The following is a 17,135-nucleotide window of genomic DNA, read 5'->3' on the forward strand; positions in this document are numbered from 1 at the left end:
TATTCTTGGGATGTCTGGTGTGAATCGCTCTCTTAAGGTCATGCCACAGCATTTCAATTGGGTTGAGGTCAGGACTCTGACTGGGCCACTCCAGAAGGCGTATTCTGTTCTGCTGAAGCCATTGTTTTGTTGAATTACTTGTATGCTTTGGGTCATTGTCCTGTTGCATCACCCATCCTCTGCGGAGCTTCAGTTGACGGACAGATGGTTGTACGTTTTCCTGCAAAATGTCCTGATAAACTCTGGAATTCATTTTCCCATCAATGACAACAATCCGTCCAGGCCCTGAGGCAGCAAAGCAGCCCCAAACCATGATGCTCCCTCCGCCATGTTTTACAGTGGGGATGAGGTTTTGATGTTGGTGTGCTGTGCCTTTTTTTCTCCACACATAGTGTTGTGTGTTTTTCCCAAACAACTCAATTTTGGTTTCATCTGTCCACAGTATATTTTGCCAGTAGTGCGGTGGAACATCCAGGTGCTCTTTTGCAAACTTCAAACGTGAAATCAAAATTACTCCAGATCGTTGTGCAGGTCTGATCTGCAAGTACAGGAAACGTTTGGTTGAGGTTATTGCTGCCAAAGGAGGGTCAACCAGTTATTAAGTCCAAAGGTTCACATACTATTTCCACCCTGCACTGTGAATGTTTCCATCTTATCTTCAATTAAAACATGACAACAGCTAATATTTGTGTAGTATTATTTTAAGCAGACTGTGTTTTTCTATTATTGTGACTTACATGACGTTTAGAGTGCATTTTATGGCCAATTCATGCAAAAAACCACATAATCCCAAAGGGTTCACATACTTTTTCTTGCAACTGTAACTTCTACCATAGCATTATGATAATGCGTATATCTTCAAGCTCTTACTGATTTGATGAAATTACCAGCAGGATAATACAAGAGCAATTCAGAAATAAACCTCCGTTTGGTTATCAATGACAGACACTCACAGAAAAAGAACTTTTATTATACACATTAGAAAACTATAACATTACTTTTTGACATAATCACCATTCAAACTGAGGCACTTGTCATAACGTCTTACAAAGTTTGAAATTCCTTAGTAGTCGCTGGGTGCCAAATCTGGGCTATGGGGGGGGGTGATCAAAAACATCCCAACGGAATTGCTTCAAAAGTTCTCTGGTGTGTCTAGTAGTGTGCGGGTATTATTGTGAACCAACACCACACCAGAAGTGGTGCCATAGAAAATCTCACCAAATGTGAAGATGCCAAAGGAGTACTGCTACTGAAGTTCATGGAGTATGATTTGATCATCATTTCAAAAATCTACTGTGAAACATTATGACAATTCAGACAAGCCATCCATAACCATCATCGGGGCATGCTGACTTCTGGTGTGGTGTTGGTTCACGATAATGCTTGCCTGCATACCACTAGACGCACCCAAGAACTTCTGAAGCAATTCTGTTGGGATGTTTTTCATCACACACACCTCCCCGGTAGCCCAGATTTGGCACCGAGTGACTACTACGGAAATTTAAACCTTGTACGTAAGATGTTTTAACAAGTGCCTCAGTTTGAATGATTATGCCAAAAAGTAATGTAATGTAATATTGTAGTTTTCTAATGTGTATAATAAAGGTTCTGTATCTGCAAGTGTCTGTCATTGATAACCAAATGGAGGTTTATTTCCAAATTGCCCTCGTTTAAAGGAAGAAACAGAACTTTTCCCATTAATGTTTCAGATCTTGCCATAATCAGATCTTACCAGAATGTTTTAGGTGTTAGCTATTAATTATGTGTGATTGGCAACTTGGTGTTGCTGTACGGGAAATGACCATTTTTTACAAATAGTAGGTGTGATTTTATTGATTGGGTTGTCTGGGAAGTGGGTATCTAGATGGTTTCCAAATGGACTTTTGCCTAGAACAGGGGTAGGCAACCTCGGCTCTTTTATGACTCATGGACTTCAACTTACAGAATTCCTGAGCCAGCTGGCTCAGGAATTCTGGGAATTGAAGTCCATGAGTCATAAAAGAGCCGAGGTTGCCTACCCCTGGCCTAGAACATGACTTCTACCATTCTTATTGATTCGAAGATTTTCATTTATGTGTAGCTGGTAATGTCTTAATGTTGGTTAATTCCAATTTACTTTCAAAATACACAAGTTTTTGCCCAGAACAACTAATAGAACAATATTTCTATAGATGTTTTGGCTCTTTTTCATCACATCTCTTAGTTACTCATCACCTGGGAATTTGTTTTGACTGACCTTAGCTAAATGGTTTATGCAAGTATAACATTAGAAAAAGATACCATTCTTAAGTCTCATCTCTCTATCACATTCTACTATTAATACATCAATTTATGTGAATTCCTGTCCTTCCATCCTGGCTTTTATACCTTATAAACCTCCCCCATGAAAGTTTTCTACATTTTCAGCGTTATTTGTCACAGAATGCTTTTATACAAACTAGGCCTTGATCCAGTCCTTCAGATTTTTGAAGGATTTACACATAAAAAGACAATGGATAGTACATGTATTAAACGTCCAGTTTAACATGTAACATTCAAAAGGGAAATGTGGAGAAGGAATACAAGCACTGCAAAGAACAACATCTCAATTGTTCTTAGTTTGAAGGATTATTTCATTTCCTTACCCCAAATTCTAACAGTTGAAGAAAGGGAATAGGTTACACCCAGCCAAGCTCTTTAAAGTTCCCTCTAAAATACCACCCACCCACCTCTTTTTGTTGTTGTTGTTGAAAGAGAGAGATTCATCCTATCGAATTGGCCTGGGTTAGCCGGCTGGATTAACGCCCCCTAGTGAATTTTGAGCCTTGTGAGTTTCCGTCGCGGCCTCTGCCGGCTGAGTTTCTTTGTCAGGGTGGTCAGCGCTTGCTTTCAGTTCTTTTCCAGCCTGAGAGATTCTACTTCTTTCACTGCAACCATTATGTCCCGGATCCTCAAATCGGTGGATTACGAGGTATTCGGCCGGGTTCAAGGTGAGCAGCGGCGAACGATGCGAAAGCTAAGTATTAGGAAAGGGGACGAGAACTGCACTGGCAAAAATAGCTTCAGAGTGCACGAACTGCCCTTCTCGGGTTACAAAGAAAAGCTGGCAAGGAGAACCGTTATATAAAGCGAATGTAATTGCCAGATCACGCCGGACGTGCTTGCTCAAAACAGTTCTGTGCTCAGTTTGTCTTAAAGTGAATTGAAGAGCCGGCAAGGGTCTTAATGTAATACACGTGCGTGGCAGGTGCAAAAAGGGGCATTCGCTGTTTCCATGTTCCCAGCTGCATTAATGCTGCCCCAGTTACAAGTTACCATTACCACCTATGCTATCTTCGCAGGAGTGCTGTTCACCTGCTTACTAGGATTAGTATGTGTTTTAAAAAATGGGCAGATAAAACATTTTAAACTCGCAATGAAAGATTGCATTATTAAACCCTCCTTCAAGCAAAAACTAGTCATCAGAATAGTCTTTTTCTTAATACATTTTATACACAAGGGATTTATCCACAGCCATCTTTCCAAACTGCACGAACACACTTTAGTGAAATACAAAGGTGTAGGAAGGAACAGCAACAACTTGACTAATATATGTGTTCTCTCTTCAGGAAAGGCACTGTAAACTACGTTTTTGAGCAGTGATTATGGATGATGATTGTGAGCATATCCACAATGCTTTGGATACATATTTCCAGGGAGAGTTTAATTTTCTGCTTGTTTTCATAGAACTCCTCAGCTCAAAACCAGTCATTCTGGGTAAAATAATTGTAGATTTGTCACTGAAATGACTGCACATACATATATACCAGGAAAGAAAAAAGAAATGGTTATTTATATAACTCATCCTACATCTTTTTCTCTCTAAAAGAGCTCAGTGTGGCCTTGCCCATCAAAATATGGCCTTCTCTGATGTAGGGAGCAAACAGTTAAAAAAGCTATTATAAAAATAGAACTAAAATGCAATATTCTTAATTTAAAACAAAAGAGTTAAAATATGACAACTAATTTGAAATGAAGAGCAGAGGATTAAAATTGATTGAGTGCAATAACAGAACCATAATAAAAGAATGAAATATTTTCCTGTCAGGAAAATAATATAAACGTAGACACCAACTGGGCTTCCAGGTAGGACATACCACAGTTAGGAATCCAGCAAGTACATAGCTGAGATACACATCTAAAAGATGTGGAATGGAGAGTATGTCTCTACATTAAAAGAAAAGCCATATTTCTCTTTACATACATCAGTATTTCTAAATTGCTATACAATTTGGATGCATCTTGTAAAATGATATGCACTCTCTCTTTGTATATGATGAATCTATGTAATAGTTCTGATTTAAATATTTTCTATCTATGTGACAAATTTATTGTATTGCAATTCCATTAATTGCTAAATTATTTGTTTGTTTGTTTATGTAATTAATTTATATGCCATTCATCTCACTATCCAAGGTGACATATTCGATTTCTGAGTTATGATTATATAGTGAAAAACTTGATTTTAAACATATTTACATAAGTGAAAGATAATTGAATATATTATTTTATTAAAGTATTTTTCCTACCCTATATATAGCTGAGTAAAATCAATAGTACAGCAACCAAGTAGTGTAATAAAAACACAGATGATAAACTGTGATAAGTTTTATTTTGCTCTGTTTATCAGTTCTTTATGATCCCAAAAGAAAGAACATAATAAGAAACTATACAACAGCTTTAGCAAAAACAACTGAATATCATACTGTGGAATTATTTTCCAATATTACTTTTAGCCCCAAATACAGTTCCTTAACCCAAATGTGTATCTCATTAACAGTAGAGGCCAGTTAAGCAATCTTCCACTGAATTATGTTGCACATCTGGATCTCACTGGATCTATCCATTGTTCTATCAATTTGTTTCCTAAAAGATGTTACTCTTAATCACTCTTCATTTTACAAAACCTATCAAATTAAAAATGTCTAGCAAAATTTGATTGGTTGTTATAATGTTTTGTTAATGCAAATGAAATGTTGCTCCTTAGTTTGAGCAAATATTTATAATTTTATTTTCTTTGTATTCTTTCTCAGGGGTTTGCTTCAGAATGGTAAGGCAGCACGAAGTACATCATCTTTGCATCACTTCTCTGTAACTTTTTTGAGAATAAAATAGAAAACCTATGTGGAGACATCAGAAATCTTCAATACCAAGTTTCTGTGTTAATCTGGAGAGTTAAGTATCATATAACTGTAGTGTGTGCTTCAGTGACAATCTTTTTACAGTAGAACCCTGATTTTATCACCATTAGATATATAAATACCCTAATCTGTTTAGTATTTTATTGAGTCACATATGAAAATGGACAAATTTAAGCACTGTACAGGGGTCCCAGGTTACATGGAAATCTTGCATTTCCCATTATCCATATCTAAGATTGTGCATCCTGGAAAGATGAGAAAACTCATCTTTCATAATAATCAAGAAACACAAGCAGGCTCTGTCCACTTTCCAAAGCAAAGTAGAGATTGTTGAAAGGTTGGGAAAAGGTGAAACAGTGACAATATTAGCAGAGGCGTTTTGAATTGGGAAATCTACAATTTTACAACCAAAGGGAAAAATGCCTTCTTGCATTTTCAGCAATGGGGAATGAAAATGAAAAATGAAATGGAAAACAATGATATGTGGGGGAAAAATCAGCATTAGAAAATAGTGTCTATGCAAGATTTTTCCAAATGAGATGTCTTGGTGCACAAGAAATGATTAAATGGTAATCCTCACTTTAAGGGAAGCTGAGGAAGGTTAGCACAAATCAGGTTTCTCCACAGGATTCATCATTTTGGCATTCATTATGTAAAAATTATGAGCTCATCAGACAGGTACTCAGTGCCTGAAACAGAAATTCAGAGATTTCAAAAATGAGAACTTTAATGGTGCAAATATTGATAACACTGTTATTATTTCTGGATCCTTAGAGCCTGAAGTACATACTGCACTAGAAATTGTTTTGCAGTGGCTAGAAGATCAAGAGGAATGTGATGTTGTACTGTTCCTGCAGGATTTGGCTGCAAAAAAGATAACTAATTTTCCCAAATAAAAAATAATTTTGAAACATTATAAATAAAGTGTAGTGTAACCATTTGAATGGACATAATCCAAATTCTTTGGGGCATAGAGTGCAAAGTATAGTTATTTGGTTCTCACTTAAAAAAATAAATCCAGATGAATATTTGTTCGGTGTATGAATTTCTTCTCTCGTATCTCAAAAAAAATCCTTTATGTCTTATCTTGAAACTCATAGTGCCAGGCTCAGAACAAATTTATCTTAAAGCCTGGCACATATTGTATCTTGAAGCAAGTACTGTATAAATCATAGCTCAGATCCTAAACTTCATAACATTTGCAGCATTCATGTGAAATGCTTCATTAGAGGACTTTGGGGCAGGACGTCTAGAGAAGATGAAGAGCCTAATTGCAAAAGACGTCATATTCTTGATGGCCTAAACTGAACAGTGTTTATAGTAGTTATCTGTGCTATGTTACACACAAAACCTTTTTTCAAGCAGACATATTTCTAAGCAGTTATCAGATGGGGCGAGGCTATGTATTAATTTCTATGTTGTAGGAGGTTTTTTCCCTTACTCGCTTCAGTTTTTCTGCAGAAATTTGTATGTAAAAAGTTGAGGTCTTATGTTATTACCTTATTCTACTGCATCAAAAGGAGTCAGAAGTCAGTGCTTTTCTTTTTATTTTCCCCTTTACCCTACACAACGGGTGTCAAACTCACCATGTCATGTGACATGTCACGACGTATCACAACTCTCTTTGCATTGCTGGCAATGGGGTGGGCACAGCTTTGGTATGATGAAACTAGCTCGTGGGCCGGCAGTTTGACATCCCTGCCCTACACTTTTCTCTTTTCCCATTATCTTCATTTTTCTTTGTATTTTTGTATTTTATATTTTGATAAACTAATAAAACATTTGAATCCAGAATTATAGGGCTGGAAGGGATGTTGGAGGTCTTCTACTCCAAGGCAGGAGTTTTTATACAATCCTAAACAAACAATTGTCCAATCTTTTCTTAAAAACCTGCCCTAATGAGGCACCTGACCCCAAATGGAAGCTATTCCATTGATTAATATTTCTCACTGTCAGGAATTCTTCCTTATTTCCAGGTTGAATCTTCCTTTGACGAGCTTCCAGCCATTGCTTCTTGTCCTTCTTTCAGGTGCCCTCATCAACAAATTGATGCCCTCTTCCCTGTGACACACAAGTATTGGAAGACTGCTATCATATCTCTCCGAACCTTCTCTTCATTAGGCTAAACATATCCAGTTCCCATAGATGTTCATTGTATGATTTAGCCTCCAGAACTCTTATCATCTTTGTTGCTCTTATCTGCATTCTTTCTAAGGCCTTGACATTTTTTTGTATTGCTATTGGAAGAGGAAGACCTCATTTTGCAGTAGTTCTCTCTTCAGGACAGATTCCAGTCCATCATTTTGGCAGAGAGCATGGAGCAATAGGCCTCAGCTTTAGGATGTACTTAAGGCACTACCTTCTCCTGCCTCCTTTTTAATATATACAAGACATGAAGCCGCTGGGCAAGATCATCTGTTGATCTGAGGGAATTATCACTAATACAATAATGAAACAATATTGTATATCTCTGTCCCCAGCCTTCCAAGTAAAGCTGTTGAGATTCTTTCAGGATGTGCAGAGGCTTCAAGGGTCTGGATAGAGAAGAACAAGTTAAGGCTTAACCCTGCATATGGAGTAGCTATGGATTTTAGGTCCTCCAGATCCAGGAACTGGAGTGTTTCTATAATTGGTTCTTGGTGTGCAAGCTGGGAGTCATCCTAGACTCTCAGCTCCTGCTCAAAGAGCAGATGGCACTGTTTTCAGAGGGGCCTTTGCACAATTGAATTTTATCTTCCAGTTGCAGATAAAAGGGACCTTGCTCAGGGTCACTTATGCCTTAGTCACCTCTTGATTGAATTATTTCAATGAGGCCTTTGAAGGTTATCTGGAATCTTTAGTTTGTCCAGAATGCAGCAATTTAGGTAGTTATGTGTGCAGGTCATTACACATATTTATTTATTTTTTTTATTTTAATTCCATTTATATCCCGCCCTTCTCCGAAGACTCAGGGCGGCTTACAAGCTTAGCAGTAGCCTTCATTCTATGTATATGCCTGCTTATTAGGGCTTTCACACACACCCCAAGCGGCATTATTACAAAGTCAGCTTAATTGCCCCCAACAATCTGGGTCCTCATTTTACCTACCTCGGAAGGATGGAAGGCTGAGTCAACCTTGAGCCTGGTGGGATGTGAACCTGCACTAATTGCAGGCAGCTGGTGTTACTTAAGGAGGCATTAGCCCACTGCTCCACCAAGGCTCTTTTATATATGACATGACTCTTTTATATATGATATGACATGATCTAAAGTACATTGGTTCCCAGAAGAGTTTCAGATGTGATTCGAAGTGCTGGTTTTACCTTTAAAACCCTACATGGCACATGACCAGGGTACTTGTGGGACAGCTTATGTTAGGCCCAAAGAACCAAGAATGGCTCAAGGAGTTACTTCAGAGTTATTTCTTGATTGTTGCTTGCCTCTAGACAGCAATCATGCCAGGCTAAACCATTTATGTCCTTAACTACTAGATATAGCCTACAACATGCTAAGGGGAGTCCACCATCGCTTTCTTTCTGCATACCAAAGTTTCCAAGCTTATTTGTCTCTTTGCTTGCTGGAAAGAATTCCTTTCTCCTGACACTCTGGCCCACATTCTACACATCTTTCTGCCAAAATACCTGCCAACATATTCAAGGGGCCTTAATTTAAACACTGTTATATTATGGGACCTAGGAAGATATGGTTATGATCCCCAACTCTGCTTGCCTTTAAAAAAAAGCCATTAAGACCTGGGTGTTTCTCCATATATTTGCACCCATTTGAGTGGAGTCCCCTCTTGGTTGTTCAATTATCCAATTTGTTGGCATTTTATATTCTATGCTTCATATCTTGTTTGCTTTATAATACATAGTATCTTCATTGTTGTTTACTTTTGTTATATACTGTCCCACAGTCAGATTTTTTTAGTTGCAGGACTTAACAGTTCCTTAAATAAATAACCAATTAAACCAAAAAAAGAATACAGACTATAGAATTGCTACATTGGAAAGCTTGTATGTAGATTTCTCCTGGAAAATAAAGTATTCCCTGGAATTCCTATATTGTGATGTACCCTTTCTTCTAAATAAATGTTATTGATAAGTACTCTGAAAGACTTGTTTTTATGTAAACTGCTTTCAATCCAAATTGTTAGGGGAAAATTCTGACAACCACTTAATTCTATTTTATTTTAATATTTTTTATTTTAATTATATTAATGCTTCTGTTAAAATTGATTTTAATCTATTTTGATTCTCGCCTTTTAAGTTATTCAGATATCTGTGTGACTCATTAACATAATCATATCTCTTATTTTTGGAAAATGCTCTGACTATAATTTTTAGAAAACCACCCCAAACATCTCCAAGGTCCCTTCCAACGCTGTGCAATGGAAAGCATGAGGTTAATTCTACTGCCAAATCTAAAGTAGCAGAAACAAATTTAAGATGTTACTGGTCTTTTAGAGGAGGACTTGACCATTAAAAAGCAAATCATATTGAATAAAACTGAAGTTTTGAGTCTGAACTGTACAGGTAATCCTTAATTTACAACCATTCATTAAGTGATCATTTGAAGTTATAATGGCACTGAAAAAGTGACTTATAACTTTTTTTCATATTTACGACCATAGCAGAATCCCTGTGGTCACATGATCAAAATTTGAATGCTTGGCATATTTACAACAATTGCAGTGTCCTGGTGTCATGTGATCACCATTTGGAACCTTCTGATGAGCAGAGTCAATGGGAAAGTCAGATTCACTTAACCACCATGTTACTAACTTAACAACAGCAGTAATCAACTACTGTGGCAAGACAGGTCGTTAAATGTGGCAAAACTCATTTAACAACTGTTTCATTTAGCAATAGAAATTTTGGCTCAATTGTGATCATAAGTCAAGCACCACCTATATTATCACAGTTTAAATCCTAAATGCATGCTGACTATATCTTCTTTTTCTGTTTGTTTTCTAAACCAGTACACAGAGGATAAAGCTAGGAAAGCAGGTGTAGTTGGCTGGGTTAAAAATACCAGACAAGGAACGGTTACTGGACAAGTGCAGGGTCCAGAAGAAAAAGTGAATGAGATGTAAGTACACTCTTTCCTTAGTGTGCTGGCTAGCTTCATTAATTGCTGAGTTTGATTCAAATGGTGCTGCCAATCAATAAAGAACACGTTTTCTAGGGATGATGATATTTAAAACAATTCATTGAACCAAACTTTCTTCAGAAGAAAACCAAATCGTGGTAATGAGAACTTGAAACCTCAAGCAAGCTTTAATAGGAATGGAGAGCTAAAGTACAGTTCAATTGAAAGGTCTTAGGTTTCCATCATTATCTAAAATCTTCCAGAAGGGAAGTACAACTACCTTGTTGGCACCCTGTTTTTCTAATACAGCTAGTTGCTGTACTTGTTGTCATCAATTGTGTTTTCTTTATATTTAATCTTAATCACATATTTTCTACTATATTTCTGATTTTTATTATTAGAGCTTTTATATCTTTTGCATTTTCAGCTATCAGAGTAGTGTTATCAATACAGTGCAGGTTACTGATATTTATTCCTCCAATTTTAAAATCACACTTCTCTTCTAATCAACTTTCTCTCAAGATAGATAGATAGATAGATAGATAGATAGATAGATAGATAGATAGATAGATAGACAGACAGACAGACAGACAGACAGAGATATACACATAGGTACTGTATTTGTATATATGTAAGGAACGACTCAAGGCTGCTGGTGTGAATTTTCCTCCTTATAGTTTGTGGTCCATTGTATTTCAAGACAGGGTTCCCCAGCCCCCGGGCTGCAGCCCACTACCAGGCCTTGAGCCATTCAGAATTGGGCCATGGAAGTATCGGGTGAGTGTGCAGATCCTCACTTGCGCGAGCAGTGGGTGAACATGTGCGCTTGTGCTCCATTTGCATGAGCAGCAGAAATGGAGCTGCGTGCATGCCTTCTTGCCCTCCAATCATGTGGAATCATCCTGTCTCCTCCACTCCCGCCTGTCCACAAAGCCAGGTTGGGAAACTGCTTTAAGAGAGAAAAGGACCACACTTGTGCTGAAGGGAGATAAAAGAAATGCTGAAGGCAATGGGTGTGCTGTTGGTGGAAGAGAGAAAGGAAAATATTGTAATGGAATGTGTGAATGACCTTGGGTGTCCAGGGGAAGAGAAGCTACCTAAGAAACAATCAGACAAGAAAGGAAGGAGCCCCCAGTGGCCTAATGGGTCAGAGAGAAAAAATGCACCCTACCTGATTAGTTTATTTTATTTATTTATTAGTTAAAAGTGAGGTGGGAAGCCTGTACCTTCAGACCTGCACACACTGTAACATTGTGGTAAAGTAGTAATAACTCATCTAGCTGTGTTTTCTGTCTGGTTTACGTGGAAGGGCTGATGATTGTATTGGAGAACTAAAGCCAATTGTATGTGAAAGAGGCGAAACTAAAGTAGTTGGTGGAGTGAGCAAAAAGACTCTGAAATTATTATAGCTATGAAAGTAGTAGCAGAGCCTTATAAGCTCCCAACCTTTCCAGAAATGCAGACAAGCTACAGTCAGCCAGCATGAAGTAATTGTTATCCTTCTTACAAATTAATGAGGACTGAGAAGTGGAGAAGCAACTCAATAAAAGGAAACACAAGGCTAATTCAAACTTCAGCAGGACTTAACTGTTAAAAGTGGAGGATAGTATAGGATTAAATGTAAGGTAAAAAGACAATAAGCCCTGAATAAAAGGAACAGAATTCCCAGTGCTTTAAAATGAAGACTAGGAAAAAACTGTTTAACACATTAGAAGTATATGTTTTGTATAATAACTTTATGTACATATCAAAGCATTCAACCTTCTGCTTCATAGTTTCTACCATAAGTTAATTGGAATCCTCTCAGTACGTAAAGAGAATAAATAAGGGGAGAGCAAACAGCCTTGTTCACTTCTTTGCCATGTTCTGACTGTACTGTGATTTCCTGACCTGGATATAGGTTTTCTATGAGGACAGCGAGGTAGAGCCATGGTGGCGCAGTGGTTAGAAAGTAGTAAGGTAAAGGTAAAGGTTCCCCCGCACATGCGTGCTAGTCGTTTCCAACTCTAGGGGCCGGTGCTCATCTCCATTTCAAAGCCGAAGAGCCAGCACTTGTCCGAGGACGTCTCTGTGGTCATGTGGCCGGCATGACTAGACGCCAAAGGCGCACGGAACGCTGTTACCTTCCCACCGTAGTGGTCCCTATTTTTCTACTTGCATTTTTACGTGCTTTCGAACTGCTAGGTTGGCAGAAGCTGGGACGAATAACAGGCGCTCACTCTGCTACACGGCACTCGGGATTCGACCCGCCAAACTGCCGATTTTCTGATAGACAAGCTCAGCGTCCTAACCCACTGAGCCACCACGTCCCTTTCTAGAAGGTAGTATTGCAGGCTAATTCAGTTCACTGCCAGGAAATCAATCCTGACCCATTCAAGGTTGATTCAGCCTTCCTTCCTTCCTTCCTTCCTTCCTTCCTTCCTTCCTTCCTTCCTTCCTTCCTTCCTTCCTTCCTTCCTTCCTTCCTCAGTAAAATGAGGACCCAGATTGTTGGGGGCAATATGCTGACTGTAAACTGCTTAGAGAGGGCTGTAAAGCACAGTGAAGTGGTATATAAGCCTAAGTGCTTGTCTTATATGCCTGAGATGAAAAGGTTGGGAAAAGTTTAAGATGACAGTTATTTAATAGAATGAATAGCGGAAGGTTCAGTTATATGTTTTTGTTGTTTTCAATTTCTTCTTTATATCTTATTTTCTATCTTTGTTCTTATGTGTATTTTGTTACATTAAAAATTTCTAATTAAAAATGTGTTGTCGGATTCCGGTTTTCCTAAAGATATTCCACAGATTAATAATGGGTGACACAATGAAAAGTCTTTCTGTAATCATCAAAGCACATGCTGGCTTCTTTTTGGTATTCTTTAATGGTAATTAATTTCTCAGTTATCCAGCATGTATAGTAATGTCTTATATTGCTTGCTTGACCTTTTCTAAAGCTAGTTTGAACATCTGGCTTTTCCCTTTTCATGTGGGCTCTAATTTGGGTTGGATGATCCTAAGCATTGTTTTGCTAGGATGTGAAATTAAGGGTGTTATATAATAGTTTGGATGCTCCAAGTCACCTTCTTTTGTATTGGAATGTAGGTTGACTTCTTCAATTGATTGGCCACTGTGGTGGTCTCCAAATTTGCTGGCATAGTTTGGTTAGAACCTTTATCAGTTCTTCTGTTGCTTGCCATATTTCCAAGGGTATTGTCAGTTCCTGTTGCTTTCCAGTTTGGTAATGGTTGAAGTGCTGATCCAACTGCATATTCTAGTAATAGTGTTTCTTGAAAGTTGGGAATATCTCCTAAGAATCCTGGATGTTGACATCTTTTCTGTCAGACTTTAACTATACATAATCCTTCCATCCTTGTTTGATCTTCTTTGAGCCAGTTAATCTGTCCGTTAGCATCTTTTAACAAATTAATCTGAGGTTAGAACTTCCTTTGTGAGTTCAGAGAACTTTTGGAAGACTTCCTTTGTTTTTCCATATTTGATACTTTTACATCAATTGCTCTTTTCTAAGTTCGGCTTCTCTTCTGGGCAGTTTCCACCGTTTGTTCTAACTTCTAGTTTTCTTTTTTTGTTTTGTTTATCTTCAGTGGTGTTGTTTTTCACATTCATTATTAACAACTTGATTTCATTCAAGAGTTGTTCTTATTCCCTATTCAGGACTTCAAAACAATTTGCAATGTTCTCTGTGAAAGTAATGGACATATGCTCAAAATCATACTGTGGAAACTGCTTAACTTGGACCTTGAGCATCATGTTAGTCCCTGAGCAGATTTTTGCTAACTGATATATATATACATACATATATGTAAACCAAAGCCTCCCAACCCAACAAGAAGGAATCCAGCCTAATTTGAATTGAGTCAATAGGAAAAGAAACACAGAAGCTTGAAATAGGATAGATTGGGCCACACCCTTCTTGAGCCCTTTACATTTGATAATATTCTGGATAGGGCATGATTATCATAGCCCTGAAATAAAACATTTTTTTGCTGAAAGGAGAGAATACGCTGTAACATTTTACTGTAAACGATGCTTGTCAAATATAAGTATTTTAAAAGCCAAATTTTAGATCTGGCCATTTGCCAAGAGCAAATGGATGAGGGCAGAACGGAGGCTTGTTAGTCTAGTTCTTGAAAGAAAGGAATCAGTGCATTAAGCCCTGAGAAAACAAAACAATAAATCAAAACAACCCTTTGTTTTATGAGACTGATGAGAAGCAGTTACAACATTGGAAATTGGTGTAGCTATGCTAGGATCACTGATGTAATAACTCATGTGAACACTTATTTGGTGATTTGGTTTAAAGATACTGGTTTTTCCAGGAATGCACAGCTAGGATTAGAAATCAGAATAATTATATTTTACCAGTCTGGTATTCTTCAGATATGTTAGACAACAGCTTAACTGTTTCCAGTCAACTTTGTCCAATATATCTGGAAAGTATAAGATTGCTTAAAATTCTAAGCCTTCCAAAAAGGACTAGAATATTAATGTTTGTTTTTTATATGCCACCATAGTCTACATGGATTTCCAAACATTTAGCAGAATAAACTATTAAAACTAAAGCAATAGTAAAGAACAGAGAAACAGTACGTTGCAATAATCATCATTCCTCAAGGGCTCTGGAAAAGTTCTGTATTTACTAGTTTCTAGGAAACCAATGGATGTGTATGTGCTGATCTAACTTTTTGGGAAGACTGTTCTATAACTTGGAGGCTACAGAGGAAGGGGAAAAAAATCACTATCCCTGCCCTGTTAAACTATCAGCAGTAGGGAGATTTGTTGGGGAACATGCATTGGATGTATTATTTCCATAAAGAAAATGTGATCCTGAAAGTCAAGCCATGCTGAAATTTATGGACTAAAACAGCACTTTAAACTGGACCTTTCAATGTATAGGCAGCATTGTTAAGACCCTCTGAGAGGGAATTTCTGTCACAGGGTGCTCCTGCTTAGCCCTGACCAGGATAGCTCCAAGCAATCTTTGCTGCTGCAATTAAGCTAAGGCAACAAGCTTGTTCAGGACTCTTCATGAGTCACGAGCTCAGAGTTTGGGTGATTGATGACTAAATGTATTATTTAGCTTTCAAATGTAATATTTACGTTCACTTTATTTTGTTAAATATTCCCCAATTGCATTTAAATCTGTCTTGAGCCACATTAGGCTATATGTTGTAAACTGCATATTTGATCCCTCTGGTTTAAATGATTGACTTCAAGATATGCTATAACTGGCTACATCTATTTTTCCCAAAAAGAAGGTTGGAGTCAAGGCACCACCACTTCTTTAAGGGCAACTGCCATCACCCTATATCAGAGAACTATTGATTACCTTCCAGACTCTATTACCCCCAGCCACCTCAAGGTGTTTGGATGGGAATGAATTCAAGCCATCAGTGTGAAAGCACATGTAGCTCCTATACACTCCACTGGAATCTATAGGTTAAGGAGTCTCATATAACACTGCAAGAGTTGACACCATTTTAGACTCTGTCTATGTGGTATTAAGGGACGCGGTGGCTCAGTGGGTTAGGACGCTGAGCTTGTTGGTCAGAAGTTCGGCAGTTTGGCGTGTCGAATCCTGAGTGCCGCGTAACAGAGTGAGCGCCTGTTACTCGTCCCAGCTTCTGCCAACCTAGCAGTTCGAAAGCACGTAAAAATGCAAGTAGAAAAATAGGGACCACTACGGTGGGAAGGTAACAGCGTTCCGTGCACCTTTGGCGTCTAGTCATGCCGGCCACATGACCACGGAGACGTCCTCGGACAAGCGCTGGCTCTTCGGCTTTGAAACGGAGATGAGCACTGGCCCCTAGAGTCGGAAACGACTAGCACGCATGTGCGGGGGAACCTTTACATTTACCTTATGAGATATTAAAACTACGGTCAATATCAGCAAAATGCTGTGACAAGAAGTTACCAAAACCAGACAGCAACTCTTCTTGCTCTCTAACAAGAGGCAGTCTTACACAAGGCCACTGTATAACACTCCTCTGACAAGTAGTAAAGTATGAGCACTTCAGTGCTATTCCCGCCACTTTATAGTTCAGATGTGAGCTTGTCAGATTTGTGCATTTCTATCAATGAAGACTTGAAAACGGTATTGAGATACAAAGTTGCAATGCTCTCAGACACATGCCCTTCGCATTCTTTGCTGTCATTGCAAACATGGCTTAGTAATGATAATTGGTATGTAATATCAGCTTCAGGTCTCATAGCAGCGAGGCAGCTCCTAGCCAACCATGGCTGATCTTATAGAAAAGTCAGACATGGTTAATTCTTGGATGGGGAACTGCTAAGAAAACCCAGGACTTAGGCTAGAGGGGCATATTAAAAAAAATCCCAGAAAAACCAGTGACAACTCAGTCTTATACTGTTAACAAGAAAATAGCATGGACATGTCCATTGGCCATAAGAAGTCGATCCCAATTTCAAAGAGGTTTTACCTTTTTTCATCAGCCTCAGACAAGGTTTACACATGAGCTATAGAGTAAAGCAACAAACATTTATTTGGTGTTCTATTATATGATAATGCAGGAAGACATTTTTATATCCAACAAATTCACCATCAGTAAATTGCAAAAGGCAGCACTACTTAGAAAAGCTTACATCCTGCGACCATACCTCTAAAACCACAAAATATTAACATTTGCCCATCCCCGCCCCTTGGGAAGGTGAAAAAAAATGCCAAATCCAATCCGAACATCTGGCTGACTGCAACACACCATTATGCTAATAAAATATTAATACAAATTAATAATTAAAAATAATAGACAGACAAACCTCAGAGGGCAGACCTGATGGATCACTGGGTCTTTTTCTGCCATCAGTTTTCTATGTTTCTATGCCTATGGCACAGGTGAAGCAGTTTTTGTAACTGAATATTGTAGATACATATGAAGCATATATGAAG

The 17,135-nt window shown here is 38.2% G+C and overlaps 1 protein-coding gene across 3 annotated transcripts in view; it reads left to right on the plus strand.

Annotated features, from left to right (window-relative positions):
• ACYP2 (acylphosphatase 2) overlaps nt 1–17,135 on the plus strand; it is a 74,800-nt gene that overhangs the window by 12,090 nt on the left and 45,575 nt on the right. For 2 of the 3 annotated variants that reach the window (XM_083363045.1, XM_083363046.1), the window contains exons 1-3: nt 2,829–2,969; nt 5,052–5,068; nt 10,120–10,229. In XM_083363045.1, coding sequence (XP_083219171.1) covers nt 2,918–2,969; nt 5,052–5,068; nt 10,120–10,229 — 179 coding nt within the window. In that variant the 5' untranslated portion in view covers nt 2,829–2,917. Of the gene's footprint in view, nt 1–2,828; nt 2,970–5,051; nt 5,069–10,119; nt 10,230–17,135 lie in introns of those variants that run through there. The other variant, XM_083363047.1, reaches the window with a different exon arrangement.

The sequence above is a fragment of the Vipera ursinii genome (genome assembly GCF_947247035.1).
Source record: "Vipera ursinii genome assembly, chromosome: 1".
In the NCBI taxonomy this organism is placed as follows: domain Eukaryota; kingdom Metazoa; phylum Chordata; class Lepidosauria; order Squamata; family Viperidae; genus Vipera; species Vipera ursinii.